Source organism: Natrix helvetica, assembly GCF_964273705.1.
Source record: "Natrix helvetica genome assembly, chromosome: 15".
In the NCBI taxonomy this organism is placed as follows: domain Eukaryota; kingdom Metazoa; phylum Chordata; class Lepidosauria; order Squamata; family Natricidae; genus Natrix; species Natrix helvetica.
In genome coordinates, this window is record NC_138565.1 from 8,781,048 (window position 1) to 8,795,272 (window position 14,225).

At 47.1% G+C, this 14,225-nt stretch overlaps 3 protein-coding genes and 1 long non-coding RNA gene across 4 annotated transcripts in view; 1 reads left to right on the forward strand and 3 right to left on the reverse strand.

The window, feature by feature from the left end:
* Positions 1-14,225, reverse strand: part of LOC309399629 (uncharacterized protein) — a 234,878-nt gene that overhangs the window by 195,025 nt on the left and 25,628 nt on the right. The gene's annotated exons all lie outside the window — the stretch shown is intronic.
* Positions 616-11,694, forward strand: LOC309399651. The gene is made up of 3 exons (XR_014176546.1): positions 616-1,281; positions 10,760-10,824; positions 10,909-11,694. It is a non-coding gene; the product is annotated as an uncharacterized lncRNA (long non-coding RNA).
* LOC309399344 (uncharacterized protein) lies at positions 1,414-4,990 on the reverse strand (the record flags this gene model as incomplete). Its single annotated transcript, XM_081967080.1, has 4 exons — positions 4,807-4,990; positions 4,304-4,658; positions 3,491-4,084; positions 1,414-1,520 (listed from the first exon to the last, which is right to left on the reverse strand). Exons 1-4 carry the CDS (start codon positions 4,810-4,812, stop codon positions 1,414-1,416), a joined length of 1,062 nt encoding a protein of 353 aa, XP_081823206.1. The 5' UTR covers positions 4,813-4,990.
* Positions 12,332-13,798, reverse strand: LOC309399345 (uncharacterized protein; the record flags this gene model as incomplete). Its single annotated transcript, XM_081967081.1, has 3 exons — positions 13,332-13,798; positions 12,513-13,112; positions 12,332-12,357 (listed from the first exon to the last, which is right to left on the reverse strand). The coding sequence occupies exons 1-3, from the start codon at positions 13,534-13,536 to the stop codon at positions 12,332-12,334; spliced, it is 831 nt and encodes a 276-aa protein (XP_081823207.1). The 5' UTR covers positions 13,537-13,798.

A 14,225-nucleotide genomic window follows, 5' to 3' on the forward strand; every position in this document is an offset into this window, starting at 1 on the left:
TGGAGGCATCGAAAGCCCCTGGTTTTGAATTGCTTTAAGAAAATAAAAACAGAGGAAATGTAGCGATCACTGGCCTGGATTGAAGCTAGGCCCAAGTACAAGATAAGTTTCGTTTTTCTATAAGTTTCTATTCCTGAACATTTACAAGATTTCCTGTAAATCATATGACCATGAAGAAGCTGTGTGTAGTATGTTTCTGTATACGTGATAGTAGTTATCTATGCTTATGCTTGACTCTGACCAATAGAATGCTATTCCTTTGTGTATCTGTAAGCTTCCTAATAAAAGGGGTCGGACGGAGCAATCTGTGTGCACCCCACCTCGAGGACTTCATGGTGTCGAGTAGTTCTTGAGCCAGGTGCCCCCGTGCTGATGGCACGCACCCTCGCGAGGGTCCCCGGAGAAGCAAGCCTCCCCCCGGTCCTTGCAGGTGGCAAGGACCCCCTCACCAGTGCAGCTACGCACTTGCATAGTATCAATCTTTGGAAAACCCATATAATTGTATCAAACAATGGCAGGGAGAAGCACTTTCACACCCATAACAATGAAGGCCAAATTAGCTCTAGTTTCAGCCACGGCACACTTAATCCAATTAGGCACCAAACGAAATGATCATTTAAATACAATTTATTAGAGTATTGTAGCAAAGTGATTTCCCTCAATGAAAAGGAGGAATCCAGGACACAAAATTTTATACTCCATAAAGTAGAAAAAGTAGAAAACAAGAGTTGATTGCATGCAAGAAATCATCCTGTGCACTTACAGTTACATAAGAGACATGTACAGTAACATCCCATAATATTAATCAAAACCACTGAAATGAGCCTTGCATTAAAAGAACATTCACATGGGAAATGTCATCAAGAGTCACGTAAGTCTGTTGTGAAAAGGTACAATTTCAGTCGGTTGAATCGTGTACCAGGCACAATTGAAAAAATCCTTTATTATTCAGCTTGAGAAAGTCCCTTAATTGGCAGTTATTATTTACCCTTCTTAATATCTTCTTTACTCATTTGGAGTAAAGATAAAAAAATCCTCCTCTTGGAATTATTAACAGTATCATGAATATTACTATTCTGTTGCTTTTTTGTACACCGAGAGCTTGTGCACCCGAGGTGAATTCCTATTGTGTCTATTCACACTTGGCCAAATTAAATATACAATTCAATTCAATTCCTCAGATACAGTGTGATTGAAGGGCTTCTCACGCTCAGGCATGTTTATCATATTTTACCCACATGAGTTCTTTGGTGTTGATGGAGGCTACTACACTCAGTAAAGGTCTTTCCACGCTCAAGGCATTTATGCGGTTTTCCTCTAATGAATGGATTCTTTGATGCCTATTAAGGCTTCTCTTGTATCTAAAACTCTTTCCACATTCCAGGTATTCATATGGTTTCCCCCCTGAATGGATTATTTCATGTGTATAAAGGCTGCTGCTATGACTGAATCTCTTTCCACATTCCTTATAACGTTTTTCTCCCGAAAGGATCCTTTGATATCTTTCAAGATGGTCTTTCCTTTTGAAGGATTTTGCACATTCCGAGCACTGCTATTTCCTTTCTCCTGTGTGGATACTTAGATGCCTTTCAAGATATCTGTTGTTGTTTTTTAAGGATTTTTCACATTCTGGGCATTTGTGCTTCCTTCCTCTCTTGTGGAGCCTTCGGGGGTTTCCTGGAGATTCCAAAGGACCTTCCGCCCTCCAGCTATTAATTCGCTTTCTCTCTCCAGTGGATCCTTTGATGTCTAAAAAGTCTGCTCCTCCAACTGAAGCTCTTTCCACACTCCAGGCACTTATGAGGTTTTTCTCCTGTGTGGATCCTTTGATGCATGTAAAGATTTCCCCTCCGATTAAAGCTCTTTCCACACTCCAGCCATTTATGAGGTGTTTCTCCTGTGTGGATCCTTTGATGCATGTAAAGATTTCCCCTCTGATTGAAGGTGTTTCTCCTGTGTGGATTGTTAGATGCCTTTGAAGATGTCCATTAGTTTTGAAAGATTTTTCATATTCTGGGCACTGATATTTATTTTCTACCTCCTGAATCCTTTTGGGAAACCCAGGATCTTCCCAAGGATCCTAGGTCCTCCAGGCATATATTCGGTGTCTCTCTCCAGTGGATCCTTTGATGTCTATAAAGGCTGCTCCTCTGACTGAAGCTCTTTCCACACTCCAGGCATTTATGAGATTTTTCTCCTGTGTGGATCCTTTGATGTCTATAAAGGTTGTTCCTGTGACTGAAGCTCTTTCCACACTCCAGGCATTTATGGGGTTTCTCTCCTGAGTGGATACTCAGATGCATTTTAAGAACATTATTTCTTTTGAAGCTCTTTCCACATTTGAGGCATTGAAATTTCTTTCCTCCCTCCTGGATCCTTTGGGGATTCCCATGTCTTCCAAAGGACCCTCTGCCATCCAGGCATTTCGTCCCTTTCTCTCCCCAGTGGATCCTTTGATGTCTACACAGGGTGCTCCTCCAACTGAACCTCTTTCCACATTCCAGGCATTTATGTGTTTTTTCTCCCGAATGAATCCTTTGATGTGTATAAAGGTTGCCCCTCTGACTGAAGCTCTTTCCACACTCCAGGCATTTATGAGGTTTTTCTCCTGTGTGGCTCTTTTGATGCTTATAAAGGTTGCCCCTCTGACTGAAGCTCTTTCCACACTCCAGGCATTTATGAGGTTTTTCTCCTGTGTGGCTCCTTTGATGTGTATAAAGGTTGCCCCTCTGACTGAAGCTCTTTCCACACTCCAGGCATTTATGAGGTTTCTCTCCTGTGTGGATCCTGTGATGTTTATAAAGGCTGGTCCTCTGACTGAAGCTCTTTCCACACTCCAGGCATTTATGAGGTTTCTCTCCTGTGTGGCTCCTTTGATGTGTATAAAGGTTGCCCCTCTGACTGAAGCTCTTTCCACACTTCAGGCATTTATGAGGTTTTTCTCCTGTGTGGATCCTTTGATGTTTATAAAGACTGCTCCGCTCACTGAAGCTCTTTCCACACTCCAGGCATTTATGAGGTTTTTCCCCTGTGTGGATCCTTTGATGATTATAAAGGCTGCTCCGCTCACTGAAGCTCTTTCCACATTCCAGGCATTTATGAGGTTTTTCTCCTGTGTGGATCCTTTGATGTTTATAAAGGTTGCTCCGCTCACTGAAGCTCTTTCCACATTCCAGGCATTTATGAGGTTTTTCTCCTGTGTGGATCCTTTGATGTTTATAAAGGTTGCTCTGCTCACTGAAGCTCTTTCCACACTCCAGGCATTTGTGAGGTTTTTCTCCTGTGTGGATCCTTTGGTGTTGATGAAGGTGGTTCCTCTGACTGAAGCTCTTTCCACACTCCTGACATTTATGAGGTTTCTCTCCTGTGTGAATCCTTTGATGGTTATAAAGGTGGCTACTCTGACTGAAGCTCTTTTCACACTCCATGCATTTATGAGGTTTTTCTCCTGTGTGGATCCTTTGATGGTTATAAAGGTGGCTCCTCTGACTGAAGCTCTTTTCACACTCCATGCATTTATGAGGTTTTTCTCCTGTGTGGATCCTTTGATGGTTATAAAGGTGGCTCCTCTGACTGAAACTCTTTCCACACTCCATGCATTTATGAAGTTTTTCTCCTGTGTGGATTCTTTGATGTGTATAAAGGCTGCTGCTCTGACTGAAACTCTTTCCACACTCCATGCATTTATGAGGTTTTTCTCCTGTGTGGATCCTTTGATGTGTATAAAGGTTGCCCCTCTGGCTGAAGCTCTTTCCACACTCCAGACATTTATGAGGATTCTCTCCCGTGTGGACCTTTAGGTGTCTTTGAAGATATTTCTCTTCTTCCTCCTGGATCCTGTGGGGATTCCGGCGTCTTCCAAAGGACCCTCCGCCCTCCAGGACCGTCTCGGTGTCTCTGCACGTTTCCTGCTCCCTGCATCGCCCTCCAGTCAGCCGTCTTTTCCGGGGTCCTCCTGGGCTCATCCCTCCTGCACCGCCGGAGCCACCCGACCTTTCTCCGCCGTCTCCCGGGAAAGCCGCACAGGGATCTCCTGATGTCAGGCAGTGCTTCTTTCCTTTCCCAGCCGGGCTTTTCCGTCCTCCTGCAGGGGAGAGAGAGAGGCGGTCACGACTGCGCCCCCTTCCTCGCAGGAAAAGCCCAGGCCGAAGCCTCCACCTCCCATGGGCTTCCCTCCCAGGGTCCCCCTCACCCGTCAGACCAGGCCTCAGGAGCCCGACCTCTCCCTGCTCACATCTCCCTTCTCCAGATGAACCTCTCAGCAACTCCCTTGCGCCCTACCTGCCTCAGGCCGCATGCTTACCCTTAATAGATTTTCTTTCTCCATCGCTTCTCTGTATCCGAAATTGAGGACCAGACCGGCCTCCGTCCCGTTTTTGGCCACGCTCCGCCTCTTCCTCTCCTGGCACCGCCCCCTGCAGCTCTCTTGGTCCGGTTGCAGAAGTAGGGAAGAAAGCGCTTTTCCAGTCAGATCGTGTCATTTGCATCGGGGAAACTTCTACGCTCATCCCTCCTGCAGCCCCGGAGCCTCCCGGCCATTCCCCGCCGCCTCCTGGGGAAGCTGCGTCGGGACCGGGAAGGGCTGTTCTCCGGAGCCCGCTCTCCTCCAACTCCTTGGCGGCGCTTCCTTCCTTCCCCCGCCGGGCTCCTCCGTCCTCCTGCAGCGGAGAGAAAGAGGTGGGTCACGGCTGCGCCGCTTTACCCGCAGGGGAGGCCCCAGCGCCCGCCTGTCACGGGCCTCCCTCCCAGGGCTCTCCTGTCCGCACAGCCTCTCAGCCGGCGACTCCCCGCAGTCCAGCGCCCTACCTGCATCCGGGAACTTCCGTCGCCTAACCCCAGACCTTCTTCCGTCGCTCCTCTGAGTGCGTAAATGTGGGTGGGGCCTCCTCCTCCTCCCCAGTCGCTCCCTCATGATTCACTGATTGCGTAACCTTGGAAGAAAACTTTCTCTTAGGGTCCGGTGCATATTTGCGTGCGGCGCCTTCTACACCATCCCATTGGCGGTTCCCGCTTTGTGACTCCGCCCCTCGCTCCTTACTGGAGTGGTTCCTTCGTCGCCTGTGCTCACCCCCCCCCCCGCTTTCGCTCCGCCCCTGCGCTGCTGGCTCTTCCCATCCCCTCCATCCACCCTCCGCAGCTCTTCCAGGGCGGCCTTTCCGCCCCATGCTGGTCCGTGTTGGAGGGGAGGGGGGGGAATGGGGGTCGTTTGTCCTGCCCTTTCTCTGCCCCACTTCCCCCACCAAGCTCCCCACACTTTCTCCCCTCTCAGGCGCCCCCAGTTTGCTGTGGAACTGGCCATAATGGCTGCAAAAGTTGATGGAGTTAGCAGAGGGGGCTAAACGGACTGATTTAAGGACATAATTTTGTTTCTACTTGGAAACCACTTTTGGACTTTGGGCTTAAGGTGGGGGAAAAACTTTGATTTTGGGTTTTGTCAATTTGATTTGATGCTACAGAAACTATGTATTATATAAAAATAAAAAGTTGAATGCTATTTATTCTACTGCATTAAAGGAGTCGAGGAAATTAATGCTTTCCCCTCTACCGGACTCTTTCCTCTCTTCCTCCACTATTTTACCCTAAACTTGTATTTTTCTTTGTTTTATATTTTATGCTATGATAAACTAATAAAAATTGAAAACAAATAATTAAATGCACTGTTTGCTTCTGATGTTTGAACAGCAGAAAACATTGATTCCAGATAAAAGTCCACATGTGACAAATTGATGTCTTAGTCTTTCCCAGCTGGGTTTGTGTCTCACTTGAAAGTTGCAGGTGTATTTAGACACTCAGAATACTCTGTGGTGTAGTAGCTGAAAAAGCAACATCTCACATCTTAAAATAAAGAGCCTTAGTCAGGAAGGGGAAAACATGCATTCTTAAACTTAAAAAACAGGTGCAGACTGCCATGGTAAAAGCTAATATATCATTTCATGATGAAGCCTAAAATGTGAAACAACAGGATCACACACTTGTGGATGCTTCCTCCCTAGATGTTTTTTACAATACACTGAACCGCCATTTGTTTTAAATTAAAAGGATATGTAAATATAAAGTATTAAATTAATGATATAATTAAATATATTGTTTAAAGAGGAAAACGTAAAAGAAACAATGATAACTTGGGCTAATCCCCATCCGATTGAAGCGCTTTCCACACTTGGAAAATGTGGTTTTTATGTGGTTTTTCTCCTGTGTGAATCCTTTCATGTCTCTGCAGGTCTCTTCTCGTACTGAAGCTGTTGCCACATTCGGGGCATTTATAGGGCTTCTCTCCAGTATGGATTTTGGGATGATGATGGAGGCCTGAAGCCTCAGTGAAGCTCTTTCCACACTCCAGGCATTTCAATGGTTTCTGTCCTGCGTGGATCCCGAGATGCCTTTGAAGGTGGCAATTTCTTTTGAAGGAGTTTTCACATTCCCTGCATTGATATTCCTTTTCTCCTGAGTGGATCCTTTGGGGATTCCGGGCTCTTCCGAAGGACCCGCCACCCCCCAGGACCGTCCCGGGGTCTCCGCCCATTTCCTCCTCCCCGCATCGCCCTTTCCTGGGGTCCCCCTGGTCTCATCCCTCCTGCACCCCAGAGCCTCCCGGCCTTTCCCTGCCATCTCCCAGGACTGCTCAGGGCTGCCCGCTTTCCTCCTCCTCCACTCACGTGGTGCTTGCTTGCTTGCTTGCTTGTATGCTTCCCTTCGCTTCCTTCCTTCCTTCCCTCCCTTTCTTTCCTTCCTTCCATCCTTCCTTCCTGCCTTCCTTCCTTTCTTTCCTTCCTTCCCTCCCTCCCCTTCCTTCCTTCCCTCCCTCCATTTCCTTCGTTCCTTCCTTTCCTTCCTTCCCTTCCTTCCCTCCCTCACTTCCCTCCCTCCCTTTCCTTCCCTTCCTTCCTTCCTTCCTTCCCTCCCTCCCTTTCCTTCCTTCCCTCCCTCACTTCCTTCCCTCCCTCCCTCCCTTCCTTCCTCCCTCCCTTCCTTCCTGTGCCTAGGCCTATAATAGAGTTGATGCAAGTGACTTTAGGCAAACAAAACCTACACTTGGCCAGGAAGCCGCGGTGGGACCGGGCAGGGCTGCTACCCGGAGCCCGCTCTCCTCCTCATCCTCCTCTCGCCGGCGCTTCCTTCCTTCCCCCGCCGGGCTCCTCCGTCCTCCTTCAGGAGAGAGAGCAGCTCCCTCGTTGCCCGTTCTTTTCCGGAAGTGGAGGCTTCATGCCCTTTTACTCCAAAAGTTCCGCCTTTTCCTTTGGAGGGACGGCCCCAAGGACTCCTCCTGCCAAACACCGCCCTCCCCAAAGCGACCAATAGGAGTCCGACTTCCTTCAACCAGCCAAATTGCGCCTGCGCACTTTAGATGGTTGCTATGGTTCCGGGGGGGCGAGGGCTCGCTTTGATCTTTGGGGTCCTTCTTCCCCTCTTCCCTCCCTATTGAGCTGGGGGGAGCTCAGGGGCTCTTCTGGGGCGGAGGCCTTATAGCCGCCTATAAAGGGGATCCAGTGGGATCCAGTGATGAAGGAATGGGGGGAGAAGGAAGAGACCCTGAGTTCAAGTATGGGGCAGCCGCTCTTTCGGTCCAGCCCACCTCACAGGGTTGTTGTTGGGGGAAGAGGGGGGAGGGGCTCAGAGACTTGTTGTTGACTCAACCCTGCTTACTGTCTCTGGATGTCTTTTACGGTTATTGTTCAGGAAGGTTGGTTATCTTGCCCCCAAACTCCGCAGGTAGTCCTAGATCTTTACAGGTAGTCCTAGGCAAGAAAGTGGCAGTGTTGGTTTTTATTTTACCCTGACATTATATAAAAGGTTGCAAACTCAGAAGATATAAATGTGGGAATTCTCACATTCAAAATAAATGGTCTCATCCCACTGAAGAACTTTCAGACCCAGAAATAATCGAACTGGTTCCTAATCAGCCAGAAACGATGCTTGAGCAGCTTCCGCAGGATTGTCTGGGACACGAGGCATCCTCTCCACAAGCGCTGTGTTACCTCCTGGGAAGAGACTCTGCGGTATCCGAAGCAGCACATCAGATTCAGTCACTTTTCTTCCACATCAACAAGTGTCAACCCTGTGAAATCTCAGGACTCTTTTTTCCATTATGTGTTGTAAAAGGGCTCTGGTGAGTGTCTGGACCAGCTTCCCCAAACGCAGCATATTCCCACTTGACTGGGAATATCCTGAACGTCTATGGAGCTTCTCCGTCATCCAGGTCATCCCAGACACAACGGGACTTTCTGGTTTTGCTTTGAAGGTGTTTTGCTTCTCATCCAAGAAGCTCCTTAATTTCTGACTGGACATACTGTACAATTAGCACAGGAGCCCCGCAGGGACTTCTGCAGGCGCCTCTGTCTGTTTGAAGGAAGGTGGACGCCGATTTAGTTGATGAACAGAAAGCATAGTAATGGGGGACTTTCACTATCCTTATAACTGGGAAACAACTAGCGTATGTAACTAGTGGGAGAACAAATTGGTTCCTAATGAGTTTTATTCATTTAAAACATTCTTATAACTGCTCATCTTTCAGTCAACTCTGTGCAGCCCACAAAAAGCAGTTGTAAAAACTATGCAACGCATTAAAACATAGAAATTAGAAACCAACAAAGATTGGCATCAATCCACGCCAACTTCTCATTGTCTGATCTCCCAGCAGGTGTTTAAGGCTAAAAGGGTGGAGCCCTTTGAGAATATGGCTGGTATTTCGCCAAGCTTTGTTGGCCTTAGAGAGTCCCTCGTAGGGGTTTCTGATGGAAGACAAGGGGACCATTGAGGGAATCCAATTGACTGAAGTTTCAGATTTCTGGAGTTGGTTTTTCATGGTTCTGACATTTGGAAAACCCACATATATTATATCAAACAATGACAGGGAAAAGCACTTTCACACCTAGCACAATAAGGGCCAAATTATCCTTCGATTCAGGCAGGGAACACTTCTCCAATTAGGCACCGAATGGGATGACCATTTATAGCAACTTATAAAAGCATTAAGGGATTTCCCTTAATGAAAAGAGGGAATTCAGGTCACAAAATCAGGTTTATGTTATACTCCATACAGTAGAAAAAGTACAAAGTAAGAGTTGGAAAAAAATCAGCGTGGATAAAAATAGATTTAAAAATAAAAAAAATCACATTGTTTAAAATTAAATCGGATTTTTAAAAATCAAATTTATTTTAATAAAATGTGTTTGGGGTAAAAATCTAAATCTAATTTTCTATTTACGATACATTCATAATTTAGTTTATTCAGCTGGAAATGGAACTTAGTTAGGTAGCGTGAAGCTTTATTTTCTGCAATATTTACATTTTTGGTAAAAAATTCATTCCATGAATCCAAGCTCTTCAAGCTGAGACAACATGCTCTGCACTGATACATTCACACAGTTTCACAGTAACCATGAGATAAATCATAAAGCAAAGTGCAGGAATATTCCTTGTTTTGCAAATCAATCTGTATGATGACAAACTGTATGATTGTTTGGAGATAAATACATTTGTACCAGCAGGCTCCAAGTGGGAGGAGGAAGGACAAGCAGTAAAAATGGAAGTGAAACCAAAGCAGCTTATAAATATAATATTAAAGAGCACCTGTCATTTCAGATCCATCATGGCAGCCCGTTAGCCTTTTTAATAGTGATTTTTTTCATGATTTAAATCAACCTGATTTAAATGTAATCCACCCTGGAAGAAATCATCCTGCTCAGTTATATCAGAGATATGGACAGAAATATAATATTAATATGTTAATAATATATTAATATTAAGCATAAAAATTGAAAGGAGCGTTGGATTAAAAGGAGAACATTCAGATGGGAAATGGGATCATGAGTCCCGTGTGTCTCTTGGGAAAAGGAACAATTTCAGCCAGTTGAAACATTTAGCATGTACAATTGAAAAAATCCTTTATTATTCAGCCTGAGGTTTGGCAGCTATTATTTACCCTTATTATCTTCTTTACTCAGTCCTCATATTGGAATTATTATAATTATGTCATATCATTCTGTTGCTTTGTAGGTACACTGAGAGCTTGTGCACTCGAGACAAATTCTTAGCGTGATTATTCACACTATTAAATACGCAATTCAATTCTATTTCTGAGAAACACGGTGTGACTTCTCACACTCAGACATGTTTATCATTCTTCTCCCACCTGATTTCTTTGGTGTCAATGGAGGCCTCTACGCTCCATATAGCTCTTTCCACACACAAAACATTTATATGGTTTTTCTCTGAATGGATTGTTTGATGTGAACAAAGTCTTTCTTTTGAACGGAAACCCTTGCCACAGTCCAGGCATTTATGTGGTTTTTCTCATGAATGGATTATTTCATGCTGGGAAAGTTTTCATCTATGACTGAAGCTCTTTCCACACTCCAAACTTTGTTACGGTTTTTGTGAGTGGATTCTTTGATGTCTGTCAAGGTTTACTTTCCAACCGTAGCTTTTTCCACAATCTTTACATTGAAATCTTTTTTCTCCTATGTGGATTCTTTGATGCACATAAAGGCTGCTCCTCGAACTTAAGCTCATTCCACACTCCAGGCATTTATGAGATTTTTCTCCTGTGTGGATCCTTTGATGTGTATAAAGGTTGCTCCTCAGACTGAAGCTCATTCCACACTCCAAGCATTTATGAGGTTTTTCTCCTGTGTGGATCCTTTGATGTTTAGAAAGACTGCTACTCTGATTGAAGCTCTTTCCACACTCCATGCATTTATGAGGTTTTTCTCCTGTGTGGATCCTTTGGTGTATATAAAGGTTGCCCCTCTGACTGAAGCTCGTTCCACACTGCAAGCATTTATGAGGGTTTTAACCCCTGTGGATCCTTTGATGTCTATAAAGGTTGCGCCTGTCACTGAAGCTCTTTCCACACTCCATGCATTTATGAGGTATTTCTCCTGTGTGGATCCTTTGGTGTATATAAAGGTTGCTCCTCAGACTGAAGCTCGTTCCACACTGCAAGCATTTATGAGGGTTTTAACCCCTGTGGATCCTTTGATGTCTATAAAGGTTGCGCCTGTCACTGAAGCTCTTTCCACACTCCAGGCATTTATGAGGTTTTTCTCCTGTGTGGATCCTTTGATGTCTATAAAGGCTGCTCCTCAGACTGAAGCTCTTTCCACACTCCAAGCATTTATGAGGTTTTTCTCCTGTGTGCATACTTTGGTGCGTATAAAGGTTGCTCTTCAGACTGAAGCTCTTTCCACACTCCAAGCATTTATGAGGTTTTTCTCCTGTGTGGATCCTTTGGTGCGTATAAAGGTTGCCCCTCTGACTGAAGCTCTTTCCACACTCCAAGCATTTATGAGGTTTTTCTCCTGTGTGGATCCTTTGGTGCGTATAAAGGTTGCTCCTCTGACTGAAGCTCTTTCCACACTCCAAGCATTTATGAGGTTTTTGTCCTGTGTGGATCCTTTGATGTGTATAAAGGTCGCTCCTCTGACTGAAGCTCTTTCCACACTCCAAGCATTTATGAGGTTTCTCTCCTGTGTGAATCCTTTGATGGTTATAAAGGTGGCTACTCTGACTGAAGCTCTTTCCACACTCCAGGCATTTGTGAGGTTTTTCTCCTGTGTGGATCCTTTGATGGTTATAAAGGTGGCTCCTCTGACTGAAGCTCTTTTCACACTCCATGCATTTATGAGGTTTTTCTCCTGTGTGGATCCTTTGATGGTTATAAAGGTGGCTCCTCTCACTGAAGCTCTTTTCACAATCCATGCATTTATGAGGTTTTTCTCGTGTGTGGATCCTTTGGTGCGTATAAAGGTTGCTCCTCTGACTGAAGCTCTTTCCACACTCCAAACATTTATGAGGTTTTTCTCCTGTGTGGATCCTTTGATGTGTATAAAGGTCGCTCCTCTGACTGAAGCTCTTTCCACACTCCAAGCATTTATGAGGTTTCTCTCCTTTGTGAATCCTTTGATGGTTATAAAGGTGGCTACTCTGACTGAAGCTCTTTTCACACTCCATGCATTTATGAGGTTTTTCTCCTGTGTGGATCCTTTGATGGTTATAAAGGTGGCTCCTCTGACTGAAGCTCTTTCCACACTCCATGCATTTATGAGGTTTTTCTCCTGTGTGGATCCTTTGATGGTTATAAAGGTGGCTCCTCTCACTGAAGCTCTTTCCACACTCCAGGCATTCATGAGGTTTTTCTCCTGTGTGGATCCTTTGATGGTTATAAAGGCGGCTCCTCTGACTGAAGCTCTTTTCACACTCCATGCATTTATGAGGTTTTTCTCCTGTGTGGATCCTTTGATGGTTATAAAGGTGGCTCCTCTCACTGAAGCTCTTTTCACACTCCATGCATTTATGAGGTTTCTCTCGTGTGTGGATCCTTTGGTGCCTATTAAGGTTGCTCCTCTGAGTAAAGCTCTTTCCACATTCCAAGCATTTATGAGGTTTTTCTCCTGTATGGATCCTTTGATGGTTATAAAGGTCGCTCCTCTGACTGAAGCGCTTTCCACACTCCAAGCATTTATGAGGTTTCTCTCCTGTGTGAATCCTTTGATGGTTATAAAGGTGGCTACTCTGACTGAAGTTCTTTCCACACTCCATGCATTTATGAGGTTTTTCTCCTGTGTGGATCCTTTGATGGTTATAAAGGTGGCTCCTCTGACTGAAGCTCTTTTCACACTCCATGCATTTATGAGGTTTTTCTCCTGTGTGGATCCTTTGATGGTTATAAAGGTGGCTCCTCTGACTGAAGCTCTTTTCACACTCCAAGCATTTATGACGTTTTTCTCGTCTGTGGATCCTTTGATGGTTATAAAGGTGGCTCCTCTGACTGAAGCTCTTTTCACACTCCATGCATTTATGAGGTTTCTCTCCCGTGTGGACCTTTACGTCTCTTTGAAGATATTTCTCTTCTTCCTCCTGGATCCTTTGAGGATTCCGGGGTCTTCCAAAGGACCCTACGCCCTCCAGGACCGTCTCGGTGTCTCTGCACGTTTCCTGCTCCCCGCATCGCCCTCCAGGCAGCCGCCTTTTCCGGGGGCCCCCTGGGCTCATCCCTCCTGCACCGCCGGAGCCACCCGACCTTTCTCCGCCATCTCCCGGGGAAGCCGCACAGGGATCTCCTGATGTCAGGCAGCGCTTCTTTCCTTTCCCAGCCGGGTTTTTCCGTCCTCCTGCAGGGGAGAGAGAGAGGCGGTCACGACTGCGTCCCCTTCCTCGCAGGAAAAGCCCAGACCGAAGCCTCCGCCTCCCACGGGCTTCCCTCTCAGGGTCCACCTCACCCATCAGACCAACCCTCAGGAGCCTGACCTCTCCCTGCTCACGTCTCCCTTCTCCGGAGGAACCTCTCGGGAATTCCCTTGCGCCCTACCTGCCTCAGGCTGCATGCTTACCCTTAATAGAATTTCTTTCTCCATCGCTTCTCTGTATCCGAAATTGAGGGCCAGACCGGGCTCCGTCCCGTTTTCGGCCAAGTTCCGCCTCTTCCTCTCCTGGCACCGCCCCCTGCGGCTCTCCTGGTCCGATTGCTGAAGTAGGGAAGAAAGCGCTTTTCCTGCCAGATCGTGTCATTTGCATCGGGGAAACTTCTACGCTCATCCCTCCTGCAGCCCCGGAGTCTCCCGGCCTTTCCCCGCTGCCTCCCGAGGAACCTGGGTCGGGACAGGGCAGGGCTGTTCTCCGGAGCCCGCTCTCCTCCAACTCCTAGGCAGCGCTTCCTTCCTTCCCCCGCCGTGCTCCTCCGTCCTCCTGCAGTGGAGAGAAAGAGGTGGGTCACAGCTGCGCCCCCTTACCCGCAGGGGAGGCCCAGGCCCCCGCCTGTCATGGGCCTCCCTCCCAGTGCTCTCCTGTCCGCAGAGCCTCTCAGCCGGCGACTTCCCGCAGTCCGGCGCCCTACCTGCATCCGGGAACATCCGTCGCTCGTCTGATTGCGTAAATATGGGCGGGGCCTCCTCCTCTCCTCCCCTGTCGCTCCGGTATGATTCACCGATTGCGTAACCTGGGAAGAAAACTTTCTCTTCAGGTCCGGTGCATATTTGCATGCGGCGCCTTCTACACCATCCCATTGGCGGTGCCCGCTTTGTGACTCCGCCCCTCGCTCCTTACTGGAGTGGACCCTTCGTCGCCTGGGCTCAACCCCCCCCCCCGCTTTCGCTCCGCCCCTGCGCTGCTGGCTCTTCCCTTCCCCCCCCCCATCCATCATCCGCAGCTCTTCCAGGGCCGCCTTTCCGCCCCATGCTGGTCCGTGTTAGAGGCGGGGCTTCTCCAACAGGCTGTTCTGATCCCGC